At 49.8% G+C, this 16,585-nt stretch overlaps 6 protein-coding genes across 6 annotated transcripts; 3 read left to right on the top strand and 3 right to left on the bottom strand.

Annotated features, from left to right (window-relative positions):
- Positions 1 to 272: 272 nt before the first annotated feature.
- On the bottom strand, positions 273 to 710 carry PFICI_08212 (uncharacterized protein; the record flags this gene model as incomplete). Its single annotated transcript, XM_007836793.1, has 2 exons — positions 273 to 441; positions 628 to 710. The coding sequence occupies 2 exons, from the start codon at positions 708 to 710 to the stop codon at positions 273 to 275; spliced, it is 252 nt and encodes an 83-aa protein (XP_007834984.1).
- Positions 711 to 3,688: 2,978 nt separating this feature from the next.
- On the bottom strand, positions 3,689 to 4,186 carry PFICI_08213 (uncharacterized protein; the record flags this gene model as incomplete). The annotated part of the gene is made up of 1 exon (XM_007836794.1): positions 3,689 to 4,186. One exon carries the CDS (start codon positions 4,184 to 4,186, stop codon positions 3,689 to 3,691), a length of 498 nt encoding a protein of 165 aa, XP_007834985.1.
- Positions 4,187 to 5,727: 1,541 nt separating this feature from the next.
- Positions 5,728 to 6,526, bottom strand: PFICI_08214 (uncharacterized protein; the record flags this gene model as incomplete). The annotated part of the gene is made up of 2 exons (XM_007836795.1): positions 5,728 to 6,134; positions 6,235 to 6,526. The coding sequence occupies 2 exons, from the start codon at positions 6,524 to 6,526 to the stop codon at positions 5,728 to 5,730; spliced, it is 699 nt and encodes a 232-aa protein (XP_007834986.1).
- A 3,663-nt stretch (positions 6,527 to 10,189) lies between these two features.
- On the top strand, positions 10,190 to 10,468 carry PFICI_08215 (Glucose-repressible gene protein; the record flags this gene model as incomplete). Its single annotated transcript, XM_007836796.1, has 2 exons — positions 10,190 to 10,238; positions 10,302 to 10,468. The coding sequence occupies 2 exons, from the start codon at positions 10,190 to 10,192 to the stop codon at positions 10,466 to 10,468; spliced, it is 216 nt and encodes a 71-aa protein (XP_007834987.1).
- Positions 10,469 to 11,599: 1,131 nt separating this feature from the next.
- On the top strand, positions 11,600 to 12,077 carry PFICI_08216 (60S ribosomal protein L38; the record flags this gene model as incomplete). The annotated part of the gene is made up of 4 exons (XM_007836797.1): positions 11,600 to 11,629; positions 11,702 to 11,735; positions 11,832 to 11,960; positions 12,022 to 12,077. The coding sequence occupies 4 exons, from the start codon at positions 11,600 to 11,602 to the stop codon at positions 12,075 to 12,077; spliced, it is 249 nt and encodes an 82-aa protein (XP_007834988.1).
- Positions 12,078 to 13,164: 1,087 nt separating this feature from the next.
- Positions 13,165 to 16,576, top strand: PFICI_08217 (DNA polymerase delta catalytic subunit; the record flags this gene model as incomplete). Its single annotated transcript, XM_007836798.1, has 3 exons — positions 13,165 to 13,911; positions 13,969 to 15,782; positions 15,835 to 16,576. The coding sequence occupies 3 exons, from the start codon at positions 13,165 to 13,167 to the stop codon at positions 16,574 to 16,576; spliced, it is 3,303 nt and encodes a 1,100-aa protein (XP_007834989.1).
- Between the last annotated feature and the right edge of the window lie 9 nt (positions 16,577 to 16,585).

Genomic DNA, 16,585 nt, shown 5'->3' on the forward strand with positions numbered 1-16,585 from the left:
AATGGTAACGTTAGCCTCACTTTGCAATTTTCTTCTCCTCCCTTTCCTCGACTTCCCCGGGCTGGAACCCTGGGCCCCCATTGACAGGGCGAGTATATTAGCTTACAGCCATAAGGCCGAAACAAGCATACATACGGCCGCGCTCGCGACCACCGCACGGCTGGGGTGGTGGTGGTGGTTGTACTTGTAGTAAGTAGTAGTTCATCCACCCTCCTCCCTTGGCAACTTGAACCAGGGCCACGCTGGTACAGATGGTGAAAATTTGTATGAACCTACAGGTGGTCGTCGAGGACAAAGAGCTCCTTGCGACTATCCTTCATCGTCTCACGACAGAGATGATCGATGAGAAAAGCAACAGTGGCTGGCTTGCCATCCTTGTCGACGGCGGGAATAGACAGCGAATGGCGACGCTCGTCTCCGAACAGCATCTCAAGCCCGCCACTGTATATATGAAAAAGTCAGTACAAACTAATGGGTAAAGATGACGACGACTGCTGTCATTTCCTCTTTAGGGTTTGAAAGACTCGAATTCTCTTCTGCCATACTCAGGGTATCCTTATGTGAAGTGATCCACTAGATGGAGGAGGATTGTCTATCGTGCATAAAATCATCAGACGGTCGACTTACGTGAACTCTACCACGAGGGAGATTGTGGGCTGTTCACTGACGGCATCCACCACGTTCTGGGCTGTCTCGGCCTCGGAGCTCATGCTGCCACGAGTTGCTGCTAAGCGGGTAGATGGATAGGTAGGTAGGGGTCCCTGAATCGTCCGCCCGTCTGTCTGTAAGTGTGTCTGGCGCGTGCCCCAGCTCTTCTCTCGTTGAAAGGCTGCCTGTTGCTGCTAGCTGCTTGCTGCTGGGCCAGCCTGTATCAAGACATGCAAGGTGTCAAACGAGAAAAAAAAGCTTGTGGCTTGTTCTGCCGCGGGCTGATGACAGAATCTGTGTCCAGGGTCCCTCTCTCGCTGAAACTGGCTGCTGTCCCTATGAAGTGTGATGCGATGCGGCGCGGATGCGGAATATTTTGACAGGGCTGTTGGGTTTCCATCAAAACTTCAGCAGAGTTCTTTCAAATTGGAGTTGGGGGTGTGTAGTGGTCCCCACAGTTGGTGGAAGTAGTGTACTGACTACAGCGAACAGGCAACAAAACCTTAGTACCTTGAGCTGGCACTGGCAGGCAAGGCGTGCACATGTCTGGTACCTCGATCCGTGGCCTCAAGCTAGTAGATACCTTATGTACACTACATTAGGCAGTAGGTAATGTAGGGACTGGGGCCCGTGCATGGCGATATGGCTGATAATGTAAGTACATCATCATAGCTGTAGCCGCCGCAGCTCTACTTTGCACCCCGATTCGTCAAGGCAAAAACAGAACTCAACAGGTAACTGAATGGAGTACATAATTGGCGAGTGTATGTATTGCACGCATGCAATGTATAGAATGTCATGTCTACTATAATCATCATGGCACATGTGTAGTAGATATGCTATGCAATGCAGCCCAGCGTTTACTCATCGCACACCTGCCTAGGTACGGATGCTAATGTACATACATTACCTGGTGAACCTAGCAGTTGCAGCGCAGCGCAGCAATCGCAAACCAACCCTGAAGCGAGAGAGGATCCAGATTGCGACCAAGATGCACTGGATAGGCATGAAAAAACTGTCCGGCGCGGCGTTTTGTCAGGGGAAAGAAGATTGACCAGATACTGAAAAAAGAAACTCCATACATTCAATCAAGACAAGTATAAATGTCGGTTCCACGTTCAAGAACAATTTTTAAGGTTTCCGGATGCATCTTCCGCGGGTGACACAGCAGAAAAACCAGCCGGAGTGCATCAATGACTTGTTGCCTTTCGCTCCAACCAAAGAACCGCCCAGATGTCTGTTTCTTCTTCTCGTCCCCTTAACCCTCCAATCCCGTATTCGCTGAACTGGGGGTCATCATGATTTGGCCTGCCATTGAACCTGCTCCTTTGACCCTCCTCCTCCCCCTCCCCTGGTCCAGTCCTCCGGCGTTAAACACCCCCAGAGAACCTGTTCATGCATTCAGTATCTTTGACTATTTTCCTGCCTATACGAACTATCTTGGTACATACCCAGCATACAAGAGATCCAGTCGGCAGCATTCTTTTCAATCTAAAAGTGGGCGTTCTCTGAGTTGCTGCGTCCTGTACACTACAGTAGTATGTATGCATGTGCAAACTCCATAACCGCCCTCTTGGTCGATCCTCGAAATCTCTCCATGGCATCGTGAATGCTGCAAGCACTGGGTCCCCTGGCTCGACTCTACTTTCATGTAGGGAGAGAGGGGTGGGGAGCTAGCTTGACGCCGAGTGGTCGGGCTGGGTCAGTAAAGTAGGTAGTATTGGGCCTTGTCCCATCAGTGCTGTCCTGTCTGCTGCTGTCGACCTTCGTCATTCGGTAGCAAGGTCTCAAGGGCTCTCCCCGAGTACCATACATATATCGGCCGGCAATGTTTCAATCGTACCTCAACACGTCGCAATCTGATTTGATCGTCTGCTGCACGACAGCCTATGATATGTGAAAGAATTCAAGCCCCCCTCTCAGACACGAGTTCACCGCTGCTTTCCAAAAGGCATCATCATACAGTGTCACGGTCAATCTGCTGTGTTTTCCTGGCTCTCACTCCATGTCTCTGCTTCTTGGACTCGCCTCTGATAATGTATTCTGACGTGCTGCCGCATACGGGCCCCCCGCGGGCGATGCTAGTCTGCCGAATCCGTCGCACCGGCCTTGTGCTCCGCTCGGTGTGCCGTTTTCTCTGCACCGTACATGATCATGAACGGGAGTGAGCCAGTTGGCTGGAACGTTCGCGCAAGAGTATGGAGCTGCAAGTTCATGCCCAGGGGTGCGCAGTTCCATCAGGCCTCGAAGCAGGTACATCGAATCCGTGTACTGAGAATCAATCCACATGTACTGCCCACCGACACACGCATCCATTCAATTGAATGAACAAAATATGCACTGTATCGAAGTTGATCTAACCCAGAAGCAAGAATCCATAAGGTAGATTATAGTTCTACTACATCACTAACCAGTGACAAGACTAGTAATGAAGCCTCTGGAATATGGAACAAGACAAAAGCAACGCTGGTCCGCAAACAATAATCCCAATCGCCCCAAAGAATGAGGCTCCGCTACATGGCCAACAGGTCAACTTATCCTCTGCGTAATTCATTGCCTGGCCTTTCTACATGTGTGCCACCTTCAGCCTTGCGTCCGGGGAGGTTCCTCCATGTTTCGAATATCAACGGAACATACCAAGGCCAACCTCGTTCATGTTTGGAGCCTGGCCAATTTGGAGTGCCGTCAGTCGTCCGAGCAGTCCTGTGAGTTTTGGCAAGATGAACAATTTTAAGTGATCACAGTTGAACCCTTGGGGCACTCTCTCATTGAACAAGGCGATGTCCCGCCTCACAAGACCGATCAATTTCGCGATTCTTCCTTGATTCCAAAATTGTTGGTATCCCAAGGTATCGCCGGAAAAGTCAAAAGCCTCTGGCCGCACGATGGCGATTGGCGTCAAGAAGTCGTAGAGGTGGTTATGGCACTTGGATGTAAAATATAAGTATGCAAACTCCCTTGTTGGTAAAGATGGTCTCTCAGTGCCTGCGTACGCCCTGTTAAGTTCGTCGGCTATGTTGTTTTCGTGGAAAAACCGTTCCTAGAATTTTCTCCAGAAAGAAAAGGGTATCTTGAGGTGATAAAGTGGGCTTCTCAAAGCGACATCAATACTTGGTACAGAATTGGAATGAGGGTGCGATGCTGATGCTGATGATGCTGATGATGGCAAGGTCTCCGTGTATCTGCACAGCCAAGCGTAGCGAAACATGTGAAAAATGTTCATATCATAGCTGAATCTATCGAGGAGCTCAGTGCCATGGGAAGTAGAGATGTCGCGCCAAAGTGAATGTATTATGTTAAAGTATTCCTCATCCGACATCAGTGCATCAGTCGGGGGTTGGGGTGGTTCCTCGGACGTAGTAGTTCCTCGGGCCATACCACTGCCATCGCTGCTTTCGGAGGTGATGAGCTTCTTGAAATCAGCCATCAGATCCACCCATTCCCCATCATCGGGTACTGATTTTTCCTGAGACGACTCGATGTCGTTGGGTACCATGACCCATTCGTCATTTTCGGATTCTGGCTGGTTGGAGGCCATGGCTAGATCCTGTAATCTTTACAGAAACAGACTCTTTCGTGTGAGGAATTGCTGACAAGAATGGAAACGAATTACTTTTCTGGGAAAAGATGAATGAATTCCTGAATGGTAGCAAGAACTGATGGAGCACTGAAATAATGTAAACAAATTTGGTTGAGGATGAAAGAGGGAGAAGAGGAAGAGGGACACTGGGACGACCGTGGGGATTTTGAAGGCTTCGAAAGTGCTTGGAGCTAAGGTGAACGAGAGGGAAGGTACCGAGGAAGCTATCAGTCGTGGATTACAGCACATGTTCCCCTGACGAGGCAAGAATCGTCAGCACTCTCTAGAACATAAATGGAGAGAAAAGGCGATTCAAACGTGCAAGATCGTTTCGGAGGAGGCGGTCCTACCGTGAGCTTGTCGACCTCATGCCTTCTTCATATCACCAATACCTGGCTCAAGTCAGCGTTATTCACGGAAGCTCTCACCCAGCAGGATGTGTTGTTTGATTGTCTCCTCCTTGATGGTTACTGGAAAGTACTGCTTGCAGCTCCTGGAAAGGACTCATTAGTGCACGATGTCGCTCGTGACTGTCGCTACAGTGATTGTCCGTTTCTTCCCAGATTAATATTACCAATTGATTGCCACATTCTAGTCAAAATAGTTGGACTCGACAGTAGACCATAAAGATAAACCTGGGCCAAACTGAGAATATGTTGTAGCTCAACCTCTTCAAAAATGTGACCAGAAGTATCGTTCAGACCGATCGTTGACAGCATGAGAGCATGAAGATGAATCGTTTGATCCAAGCAGAGATCGTATCACGAGCTATTACGATTGGGAAGACGGTTGTGCTGAATTGAAGATACACAATGAACAAGCTCACCACAACAACTTCCGGGACCCTACAAAAATGCGGCCTATGATCAATTCACTACAGGGCGCCATCTCAGAACAGCTCGATCGAACATTGATCATCGCCAATGTGACAGTGTAAGTCAAGGTTCCAATTCTCAAGAGAGTTTGAGTCCGACTCTCCTCTGCGATTGCAAATCTGCCTCGTGGAGATCAAAGACGCCTGCTGAACTAGACATCTTTCAACAAAAACAATGTGTAAGAGGCCGCTAATATCAAGTATTTACCTGTCTTGAGCCACTCCACCAACTCCAAGGCTGCAGTATCCGAAAAACTTCTCTGGGGTAGTCAATATTCGAGGCTTGTGAAAGGCGAATATGGTGACAAATACACTCATTCAACGTCGTTACTCACGTTGCATGTTTCCCAGTAATTTGACACCAATGACAAGCGCCACCCAACCATGAGCTGCCCAAAACCAGGTTGCGCGAGTATAAAGTATCATCTTCTTCTTCGCAATGAATCACGCAAGAGAAGTGCATGGCACAAGAGCTTAGCTAGTTCTCATTGACATGGCAAGTGTAGATCCACATCCTTGACACATCATGCATTTGAAATTGAAGAGACCCAGTACGCAGGTCTATCTTTATATTTATTTAAATCAAGCCCAATGTACATCATGATCCAAATGGTCGTTGCGCCATCTATGCCTTCACCTTGCCGTAGCCAGCCTGCACCAGAATCCTAACATACCAGCCATGAAGAAACGTAATCTTGGGCGGCACCGTGTGCTCGGCGTCAGCCGGGAACTCGCCGGCGCTGTTGAACAGGGCCGACTTGAGACTCAGAACGGCCTCCTGCTTCTCGCGGTCGATGCGGGCACTGATGAGAATGAGACCGTCCGAGTTGCGCAGGCCCGGGTTGAGGAGCGGCGAGCCACCGCACCGGATGGCGATCTGGTTGCCCGAGTTCTCAACAACCTCAAAGTGATTGGCGATGGGCAGACCCTCCTCGTACTTGGACTCGGCCAGCTCCGAGGTCGTCCAGATGTGGTGCTCCGAGCCGGGTGGAGCGTCGTAGCGCTTTTGCAGCTTACTTTGCGGCCAGAACCCTACAGACTCGGCGTCAGCAATTGTGTAACATGAAGAGTGTATCGGTAGGAACGCCTCCAAACATAGGTATCCGGCATTTAAAGGAATCTCATCTCATACCCCATCGACCCCATATACCACGGCAGAACTCGAGCGTCAAGGCCTCCTCGTTATCCCGCAAGTCTGGGCGAATCTTGCGCAGGGGCACGCGCTTGATGCAATCATCAATAAGAGCCGGGTTGCTCTTGGGATTGTACTTCGTGTACGTCTTGGTCTTGAACCACGGGTCACTCTTGGTCAGGTCGACCAATGTGGTGCCAGACGCGAGATAGGCCATGCCCGCGCCTACACTGGCCACGCCACCCGTGAAGCCCAACACTCCGAGTCTCACTGCGAATCGAATGATACCCATGATTTTGATGGAGGAAATTAATGCTTGATACTTTGAAAGTAAACTCTCTCTCTTAGACGACCGTGTGAGTCTCCTCCCAATCGCCTCAATTGAGGTACTGAGCACGAGGCTAATGTGGGTCAAAAACGAGCTGATCCACAAACGGGGCTATGTACGTCACTATCGTCGTGGAGGAGCGTTCTCTGCCCTCAAGCGAGAGAAGTCTGTTAGTGCTCTACTTGCGCCGATAAGCTGCGGGACGAACCGTCGCAATTTCAAAACCCGAATTCCCGACGCTGTCATTTTCTTGAACCGGCGTCCTTCGTGATAGTCGGCCCTCATGAGATGGAAACATCGTCGCACGCTGGGCGTGATGCAACACACATCTCTGGACGGTATCAACAGTGAGTGCTTTGGCATCACCTAATAAGTATGCCACCTACCGACGGAACTGAGGCTGCGCAAATCTTGCAATGGCGGGCACAATCAGGGAAAATGCAGAGGCATTTTTGACCGCTGGATATTTCGTCAAAGTATCAATCCGCCATGAAAACCTGGCTAACAAGAAATGACAAACAATCCACTGTCGCGTTTGATGACAGGAGCGAAAATAGTTTACTCAGGGCAACCCACGTCAGCTGTAGGTTCCCGCGTATGGAACTGGTGGAACTTTCCAGTAGCCTTGCCAAACGTTCTCTTGCGGAGGCTTTGGCAACACGGCCTCTGCTCCACCCCTGGGACGCCGACTTCAGTGTCTCCGTACGGGGGAAAAACAAAACATGGGCAGCAAAGAGCCCCGTCCCTCGTGTAGCACGAGCATATACACGCATTGGACTCTCCCAGCTCGGAAGCACCGTGTATCGAACCACTTGGCGCCAATTATCACACGCGGAGAGCCATTTGCGCAGGGAAAGAAAAACAAGTGCCGCCTTGCCGGTAAGCCATCTTGAGCTGCATGTGTTTGTTGATATATGCAAGATCAGATGCAGGGATGTTTGGAGGCTGTGATCTATGGGATTCATGAAAAAAAGCCTTGGGTCTCGGTACTCGCCAACTCATCCCTGCCATCACCGACCCAACAGTCAAGTCACAGTAGCAGATGGAAACCGTGTGCGGCGCTCTGCGTCCTTGGATGCGTGGCTAGGCTATATTAAGGACAAGGTGCAAGGTTTGGGCCTTCGCCCTCCGAGCATATGGCACCAGCGTGGCATCCGTTGATCGATCTACGATTAGATTCTCGGTCGGTTAGATCCGAGACAGGTCAAGGAACGCTCGGTGATCCGGGAGCAAGTGGGAATTAACAGTGGTTGGGGTAGACTCAAACGACATATCAGCCTCTAAATCTTCCCCAGATTGTCACATGGCAGATGGGCGCGCAAGTACGCAGTACTCAGGTCATGTATGGAGATGGCTTGTGAGGGGCCCCGAACTATGTGAGACTGTAGGGCTGTCGGCGCCAATGTCTTGTCTTGATATGGGGAATGCTTGGTTTTTGGTATACGACGGTGGCCCTTGAAATAAGGTCAAAAGAGAGACTTTGGGATCCTTGGTAAAACACTATGGTAAGTAGCCGTTGCAGTCTATTAAACGCTCCCGGTGAGCTTATTTGTTGGTCTTGATCTGGGGAGCCTGTCCAAAGGGCTATTGCCATTGATGCGCAATGCACTGATAATCCAACATTCAAACGAGCTGTGTTGGAATGCCGCAGATGATGGAACGATACAGATGTGTAAAGTCGGATCAAATTGCCGAGTCGTAGTCTACCGCGTACGAAATGATCCTTCAACGGGATATTATTTTTGCTGCTGTTTCCACAGTATATTGCCCTTCGGCACATCTCATGAAGTGTGCATTTCGTCATGCTGTATACTGAGCACGTTTAATTATTCAGCAATTCATTGATCTTCGTGTATGACACAGATCCAACGTCCAGACAAATCTGCAAATGTGGGTTTCAAGATGATAGATTGTTTGTTGTTGTCAGGCACATGCAGAAATGACATCACAAGAGGAAATCGGAGGTCCCCGCCGAGGCTCAACAAAAGTTGCTCTTTGGATTGCAACCGACGATGGAGTCAAAAAAGCAGTAGGCAGGCAGGTGCAAAACATGGGCAATCAAGGCCGCGGCTGGCCGAAAAGGTGTCAGCTGAGGAAAATAAATCAGGCTTGTCAGGATTGCGGACCAGAATCTCCGGTTACATGTTTCCTGGGCCACTGCTTTGCATCTTTCCGGTCGGTTGCCGGGTGCAGCTGGAAGGCAAAAGGGATCATCAAAGAACGATGACATGCCTACGCCCTGATCGACGCAGACACGACAGCAACTGCCCCTTGTTAGCGATATTCAGGATCTCGATCTGAAATAGCATTCAGAGCAATGGAACTTGTCGCTAGGCCGGTCCAGAGCTCATGAGGGGCGACGGCTCGGCACTATACCCCACGCTGAAACCGAATGGTGATGTCATGAGCTAGCCCTAAACCGATAAGCATGATCTACTTTGCACCAATCCCGTTTCCCGGAACCATTGACAGCTCCCCGCCCGCTGCATGCAAGTCAGGCACCATATTTGAGATTGCTCGAGCTTCTATCCATGTAGCAAGCTCAAGTCAGTCTGGTGTCTCCTGTCTTGTCTTGCCTGTCGCCCAGAGGCCATAGGTCTAGGCCGAGCTATTTGATTGCATAGGTGTTCAAATGTCTGGAACTGATCTAGTGTAATGCATGTACTCCATGGCAGGAGACCAAGCCGAAACAGAAGCAAATCTGTACATTGGTAGGGCTCATAGCTATTGAACACGAATAGGAGTTTTAGAATAGCCGTTGTGAATGCCTCGGCACCACAGGTGAATACCGATACCTTAGCAATGGTGAATAACAATGGGGCAGATGTTTCAAGGTGAGATAAAGGGTGTGAATGTCAAACCCTCAACAAACAGTGGTGGTGGTGCGTAGACCTGACGTCACGGCTACATACCTCTGACATTTGCAACTCTAGCACATGTCCGGACAATCTCCATCACAAACGACTCGCAATCTTACCGACCTTGTATGGAGTGGCGGCAACTGTGGCACATTGCATGTATTCGACGCCCGATAGTCGTATCCACAAGGCTTGAGAGAGGGGCTGGAGGGGCAATAGCTTGTCCCCCAAGCCCAGTTCCATCCGTTGTACTGTGTATGTAGTCCATCGTGTGCTATTCAGCCTAGATTGCCCCGTGCTGGTCTTTGCCCATTCGTCAGCCCGGAGCAAATGGGCCACTCTTCTGCCTCATCCAAGGTTCATGTTGGACAAAGGGAAACTGCACATAGAGAAAATGACGTAACTCTCTCTTTACCATGTGACTGCAATCGCGGGGCCCTTTGCTAGGTGGTGCATGAGAAAAGCTACTAGGCAAGTACGCAAGCAGCAACCAAGCAGCCGTGATGTACCTTCACAGGTCTATGATGCTGCAAGTGTACCTCAGCCAGCCAAGCCCCATCCAAAGCTCAAAGGCACGTAGACAAGCTTCAAGGCAGCTCTTGCTCTTGCCAAACAAACAACCATCACAGCTCCCCAATTGAATACTTAAACTCCCAAACCTCCCACCTCTAGCATTCTTTTTTTCTTCTCTCATCATCATCAACACAATCCTCAAGTCTCAATCAAACAACTTCACAAAACCAAACCAAAACCCCAAACCACCATCACAATGGACAAGATCAACAACGCCGCCAACTACGTCGCTGACACCGTCAAGGGTATGTGACACTTACACCTCCAACAACCCCTTCCATTCCACGAGACTAACATATCATTTTCAGGTGCCACCTCTACCGGTTCCAAGGAGGCCAACAAGCAGGTCGCCAAGGACGGCAACGCTGACCTCAGCACCCGTCTGAGCGCTGGCAAGGACGCCATCGGCGACAAGGTCGACGAGCAGAAGCACAACGCCTCTGCTGACGTCCACAAGGAGGCTGCCAAGCACTAAATGCACCTCTTCTCTCTCCTACTCTTCAACATAAGCGTACGATGGAATGACTGGCATGAATTTTTATGGGCGCTGGATCATGGAACATTAATATGAAAGCATGGGATGGTTTCACGATGTGTCCTCAGTGGCAAGGCATAGATACCCCAAGACCTCGGTAGTCTAAATACACCAGCCTTTGCAAACCCACAACCATATCTTTGATGCGTGATACCATAGGTTGAGTCGAGAGTGACTAATATCTTTTTCGTTGCAACGATTGCCATAAATGGTACGTTTTGGTGGATGGTTAGTAATTTGGCATTGACAGCTTGGGGTTTGTCCGTTTGCAAAACAGCTTAGTTGGAAAGGGTTCGATCTGGATTGTCTGTTCGTTATGCTCAACATGACATTGGCAGGAACGTAATACCATTGGCAACTGTCCCAAGCTCCAGCACACGAGTAGTTCCTTTTGCTATGAATGACAAGCATGTACAATATACTAACTCCTCAGTGCCGGCCGATGCTGATGTGGTTTCCGCCAACGCCACATCCATCCCTTCCCATGAGGTCGATATTGAATAGACCATTGTACCATGACATGTTCAAAGCGTTCAAGAACTAATGAAGCTTGCAGGTAGAAGTCTACCTGGGTTCGTCAAAGATTATCCCCAATTGCTTAACTATTGTGTTGGCCAACTTGCAGCGATGGTGAATTCGTCCTCCAATATTGTCCAAGACTCGAGAAGTTCACGATCAGGTCTCTTGAATGTGGGGCAATCCGACCGCGACTCAGCTGTGCGGATTTATATTAATCCCGAGGTTGTCGCGTACCATGTATGGAACTGAGGTCCACCGCCATGAACGTACCTCAAGCTCAAGACCCTCGCGGGGCGACAAAACTCGACGGCCGGGGCCAGGTGAAGGCCTCGAAGGTGGTGGTGCTGGAAGCGGAAATGAGTGGGTCCATGTCTTGACGGGCGACCAACCATGTCCAAAGTGGCTCGTGCGACTATTCCAATGAGTGGCTGATTGTGGAATTTTGCCCACAGAAATCACAATTTCCAGCCAGCACGGAAATTCGCTTCTCTTTCGACGAAATTTTGAGACTTCACTTCCAGAACCCCCACGACAACCCAAAACACCGTCAAAATGCCTAAGGAGATCGGAGACATCAAGCAGGTATGTCAAAATGCTCTCCCATGATTTTTCTCTGCTTGAAATTGTGTGCTAACATTGCGTTTCTGTTTCTAGTTCATTGAGATCTGCCGCCGCAAGGACGCCCAGTGTACGTTTTGATACGAATAAGGGAGACGAGAGGCAACTTTTGGCGCTCAACGAGAGGACGATGGAATCCGGCGCTGACATTTGAACCCCATAACAGCCGCGCGCATCAAGAAGAGCAAGGGCACCAACCTGTCCAAGTTCAAGGTCCGCTGCTCGCGCAACCTGTACACCTTGGTTGTCAAGGACTCCGACAAGGCCGAGAAGCTCAAGCAGTCTCTTCCTCCTAGTACGATACATCCCCATGCGTTCGTTGCAGTCGGGTCGCATACTAACTCAGACGTCCACAGACTTGCAGATCAAGGAGGTCGGCAAGAAGAACAAGAAGGGCCAGCACACCGCATAAGTCTTGAACATGGCTTGATGGAACTCTGGTGCTAGAAGGGGGTTTAAACTGGAAGAGGAGATGACAGACTGCATGTCTCTCTCGGCATGGCTAGGAAATCATGATGCATGAAGCATGATGCCCGAAAAATGGGCTGGTTCGGCGTCCACGGATACCTTTGGATCGAGGCTCATGAACCAAGAAGGCATGCAGCTGACGTTCTCAAACAAATCAAACAAAATTTTGACGAAACATTCTCAACGATTCCGTACTGAAGCCTTGAAGTGCATTGCCAATAATGCCACGACCTACGGTGTGTGGGAGTAGATTGGGCAGAGTGAGGTTTCAATGGTCTGGTCACAGTAATGCAGCCAACTTCCAACGTGATATACATGATTCGACAACCATGTGCAGATGTTCAACGTTTCGACCCGACCTCGAATTGCTTCAAGCGGTCTCAATGAATGCCTGCCAGGACAGTACATGTGGCGTCTCAGACGAGATTCGATTGATTTTTACCCAGCTTGTTTGAAGGAACCATGTACTGTGATGCCTGATTGACGTGCAATTACGGGGTGTTGAACTTGGCTGAATGCTCCCACGGCGTAATGATAACTCGCGTCTGACAATATTTGTGGTGGTTAACGCCCAGTCGAGTTGGTTCCTCAACATCGTGGAATGTTTCGAGGTAGAACCCAAGTCTATGAAGAATAGGGGGGAGGAATCTTATAAGACGTTGAAAGTAGGTGGAATAAGAAAACGTTAAATCCAAACAAAAGAACGTGCGTCCTCTTTTGGCATGTAAGCTTCTAGGCAGCCAATGGTAGTAAAAGTCAATGCCATCTTGGCCAGCTATACCACTGCCCATTCGCCAACCCGAAGGGAAACGAAACCACTTAAGGTGGCCCCACCTTGAGACCCCGGTCGTCACGTCACGACGCGCGAGCACTCAATTGTTAGACGCGCCCTTCCATTGCCTGTACTCTTTTTTTTCCGAATCTGCTGTCACGCCTAACAACAACACCACTCGACACTCTTTTTTCTTGGTGAAATGTTCTTGGGATACTGCTAAAGCTCACATTATCCTCCAGTTTCCCAGATCGCAACCATGAGTGCCGCCGCCACGTTACCGCAGAAGCGTGTCTTTGGCGGGGCCCGTCCTCCTTCATCGCCGGGTACCAAGAAGAGGCGCCTGGAACCGCTCACCTCGTCGCCAGCGTCGCGTCTCAACAGCTCACAACCGGCTCCAGGCAGCAAGCTCGGATCTGCCCAAACCAAGAGCACTTTCGAGTCAGAAGTCCTCGAGAAGCTCAGCCAAGATATCTCCGACCTCAAGCAGAACAACTCGGAAAAGGACCAATCATGGGAACGCCCACCCGTCACCGACTTCAACCCGAAACGTGACAACCTCACGTTTCAACAGATCGAGGCCGAGGAAGGCACATTGCATGGAGGCAAAGCTACAGTCAAGCTCTTTGGTGTCACGGAGAATGGCCATTCCGTCATGCTCCACGTTACCGACTTCAAGCACTACTTATACGTCGCCGCGCCCGTTTCCTTTCAGCCCAAGGACTGCGAGCCTTTCAAGGCATTTCTCGAATCCCAAATAGCCCAGCATCAGCCCGCCATCTACTCCTGTCAGCTGGCTTTGAGAGAAAACATTTATGGTTTCCAAGGCAACACCAAGAGCCCATATATCAAAATCACCGTCACGGACCCCAAGTTCATCAACAGGGTCCGCTCCACGATCGAAAAGGGCGATGCAAACTGGAAGGGAATGTGGAAAGGGGCAGAGGGAGATATCATGACCTTTGACAACCTACAATATGTCTTGCGTTTCATGGTTGATACCAAGGTATGATATTGATGTCCAGGCATGCGTGCAATTGACACAAGCTAATGTGTTTTCCAGATTCCTGGTATGTCGTGGGTCGAATGCCCAGCGAAACAGTACAGCCTTATTCCCGAGCAAGAGAAACAATCCAACTGTCAGATCGAGGCCGAGATTCCCTACACTCATCTCATCTCACACGAGCCGAAAGGAGAATGGTCAAAGATGGCGCCTCTCCGTATTCTGTCATTCGATATCGAGTGCGCTGGCAGAAAGGGTATCTTCCCAGAGGCCGATATGGACCCAGTCATTCAGATTGCCAACGTTGTGACGCGGTATGGAGAGAGCAAGCCCTTCATTCGAAACGTTTTTTGCTTGGACACGACCAGTCCAATTGTGGCAACACAGATTCTGGACTTTGACAAGGAACAAGATATGCTCATGGCATGGAAGCACTTTCTTGACAAGGTTGATCCTGATCTCATTACTGGCTACAACATTGCCAATTTCGATTTCCCCTACCTCTTGGACAGGGCCAGACATCTCAAGTGCAAAGACTTTGACTACTGGACCAGACTCAAGAGCGTAAAGTCGCAAGCCAAGGAAACCAACTTTTCGAGCAAACAGATGGGCAACCGCGACACGAAAGCGACCAACACCAATGGTCGTCTGCAACTCGATCTGCTCCAGTTGATCCAGCGCGATCATCACCTCCGCAGTTATACACTGAATTCCGTCTGTGCTCATTTCCTGGGAGAGCAAAAGGAGGATGTTCACCACACCATGATTACCGAGTTGTTCAACGGTACACCGGAATCTCGCCGAAGATTGGCTCTGTACTGTTTGAAGGATGCCTATCTTCCACAACGATTAATGGACAAGTTGTCTTGTCTGGCAAACTACACGGAAATGGCCAGAGTCACGGGTGTCCCTTTCAACTTTTTGCTTTCCAGAGGTCAACAAATCAAGTTCTTGAGTCAACTTTACCGAAAAGCACTGGAGCAGAAGCTGGTCATTCCAAACATGCGGTCACAGGGCTCCGATGAACAGTATGAGGGTGCCACAGTCATTGAGCCTACTCGTGGATACTACGATGTGCCGATTGCGACTCTTGATTTCGCCTCGCTATATCCGAGTATCATGCAGGCCCACAATCTCTGCTATACAACGCTGATCAATGCGAGAGCAGTGGAGAAGTTTGGGCTGAAGAAGGACGAGGACTATATTGTGACGCCAAATGGAGATCTTTTTGTCACCACCAAGCAAAGAAAGGGTCTGCTCGCTCAGATTCTGGAGGAATTGCTCATGGCTCGAAAACAGGCAAAGAGGGAGCTCGCTGTGGAAACTGATCCATTTAAAAAGGCTGTGCTGAACGGTCGCCAGCTTGCCTTGAAGATCAGTGCCAACTCCGTGTACGGTCTGACTGGTGCCACAACTGGCAAGCTTCCTTGTCTCGAGATTGCTAGTAGTACCACTAGTTACGGTCGACAAATGATTGAAAAGACAAAGGACGAGGTCGAGAAGAAGTACTGCATTGCCAACGGCTATTCTCATGACGCCCAGGTCATTTACGGTGACACTGATTCCGTCATGGTGAAATTTGGCACTACAGAACTGGCCGAGGCAATGAAACTTGGCGAAGAGGCAGCTAACTACGTCTCATCCAAGTTCATCAAGCCGATCAAGCTTGAGTTCGAAAAGGTCTATTTCCCATATCTACTCATCAACAAGAAGCGATATGCTGGATTGTACTGGACAAAGACGGAAAAGTACGACAAGATGGATACCAAGGGTATTGAGACAGTTCGACGTGATAACTGCCTTCTCGTTCAGACTGTCATTGAAAAGGTTTTGAGAATGATCTTAATTGATCGGGATGTACCAGGTGCACAAGAGTAAGTTTCCTACGGAGAGATCGGTCAGAATGGAGAGGCTGATACTTGACAGATACGTCAAAGACATGATTGCAGATCTGCTGCAAAACAAGGTTGACATGTCGAAACTGGTCATTACGAAAGCTTTGACAAAGGAGGTCTATGACGGCAAACAAGCACACGTCGAGCTTGCAGCACGAATGAAGAAGCGAGATGCTGGTTCGGCTCCTGGCCTGGGAGACCGAGTTGCATATGTGATGATCAGAGGTGCAGCAGGAGCCAAGAACTTTGAAAAGTCCGAGGATCCGATATACGTCCTTGAGAACAACCTTCCCATTGACACCAGGTACTACTTGGACAACCAGCTTGCCAAACCCCTGGGCCGTATCTTTGAGCCCATTCTCGGCGAGACCAAAGCCAAGTCGTTGCTCACAGGAGACCATACCCGCTCCATATCCGTTGCAGCTCCAACAGTCGGCGGTCTCATGAAGTTTGCCAAAAAGACCATGACATGCATGGGTTGCAAGAAACCTCTGGTCGGCAAAGAAGAAAGTGCTGGTGCAGTCTGCTCCAACTGCGCGCCGCGAGTTGGAGAGCTGTACAACAAGACACTGGGCAGAGTGTCGGATCTTGAGGTTCGATTCGGCAGGTTGTGGACGCAGTGCCAGCGATGCCAGGGCAGCATGCATTGCGAGGTCATCTGCAGCAGCAAGGACTGCCCCATCTTCTACATGCGCATGAAGGCCAAGAAGGACCTCGAGGATGCTGGTAAAGAGCTGAAGCGGTTCGACTTGGACCAGGCAGCCATCTGGTAGTATGACTCT

The sequence above is a fragment of the Pestalotiopsis fici genome (assembly GCF_000516985.1).
Source record: "Pestalotiopsis fici W106-1 unplaced genomic scaffold PFICI_Scf_5, whole genome shotgun sequence".
Classification (NCBI taxonomy): domain Eukaryota; kingdom Fungi; phylum Ascomycota; class Sordariomycetes; order Amphisphaeriales; family Sporocadaceae; genus Pestalotiopsis; species Pestalotiopsis fici.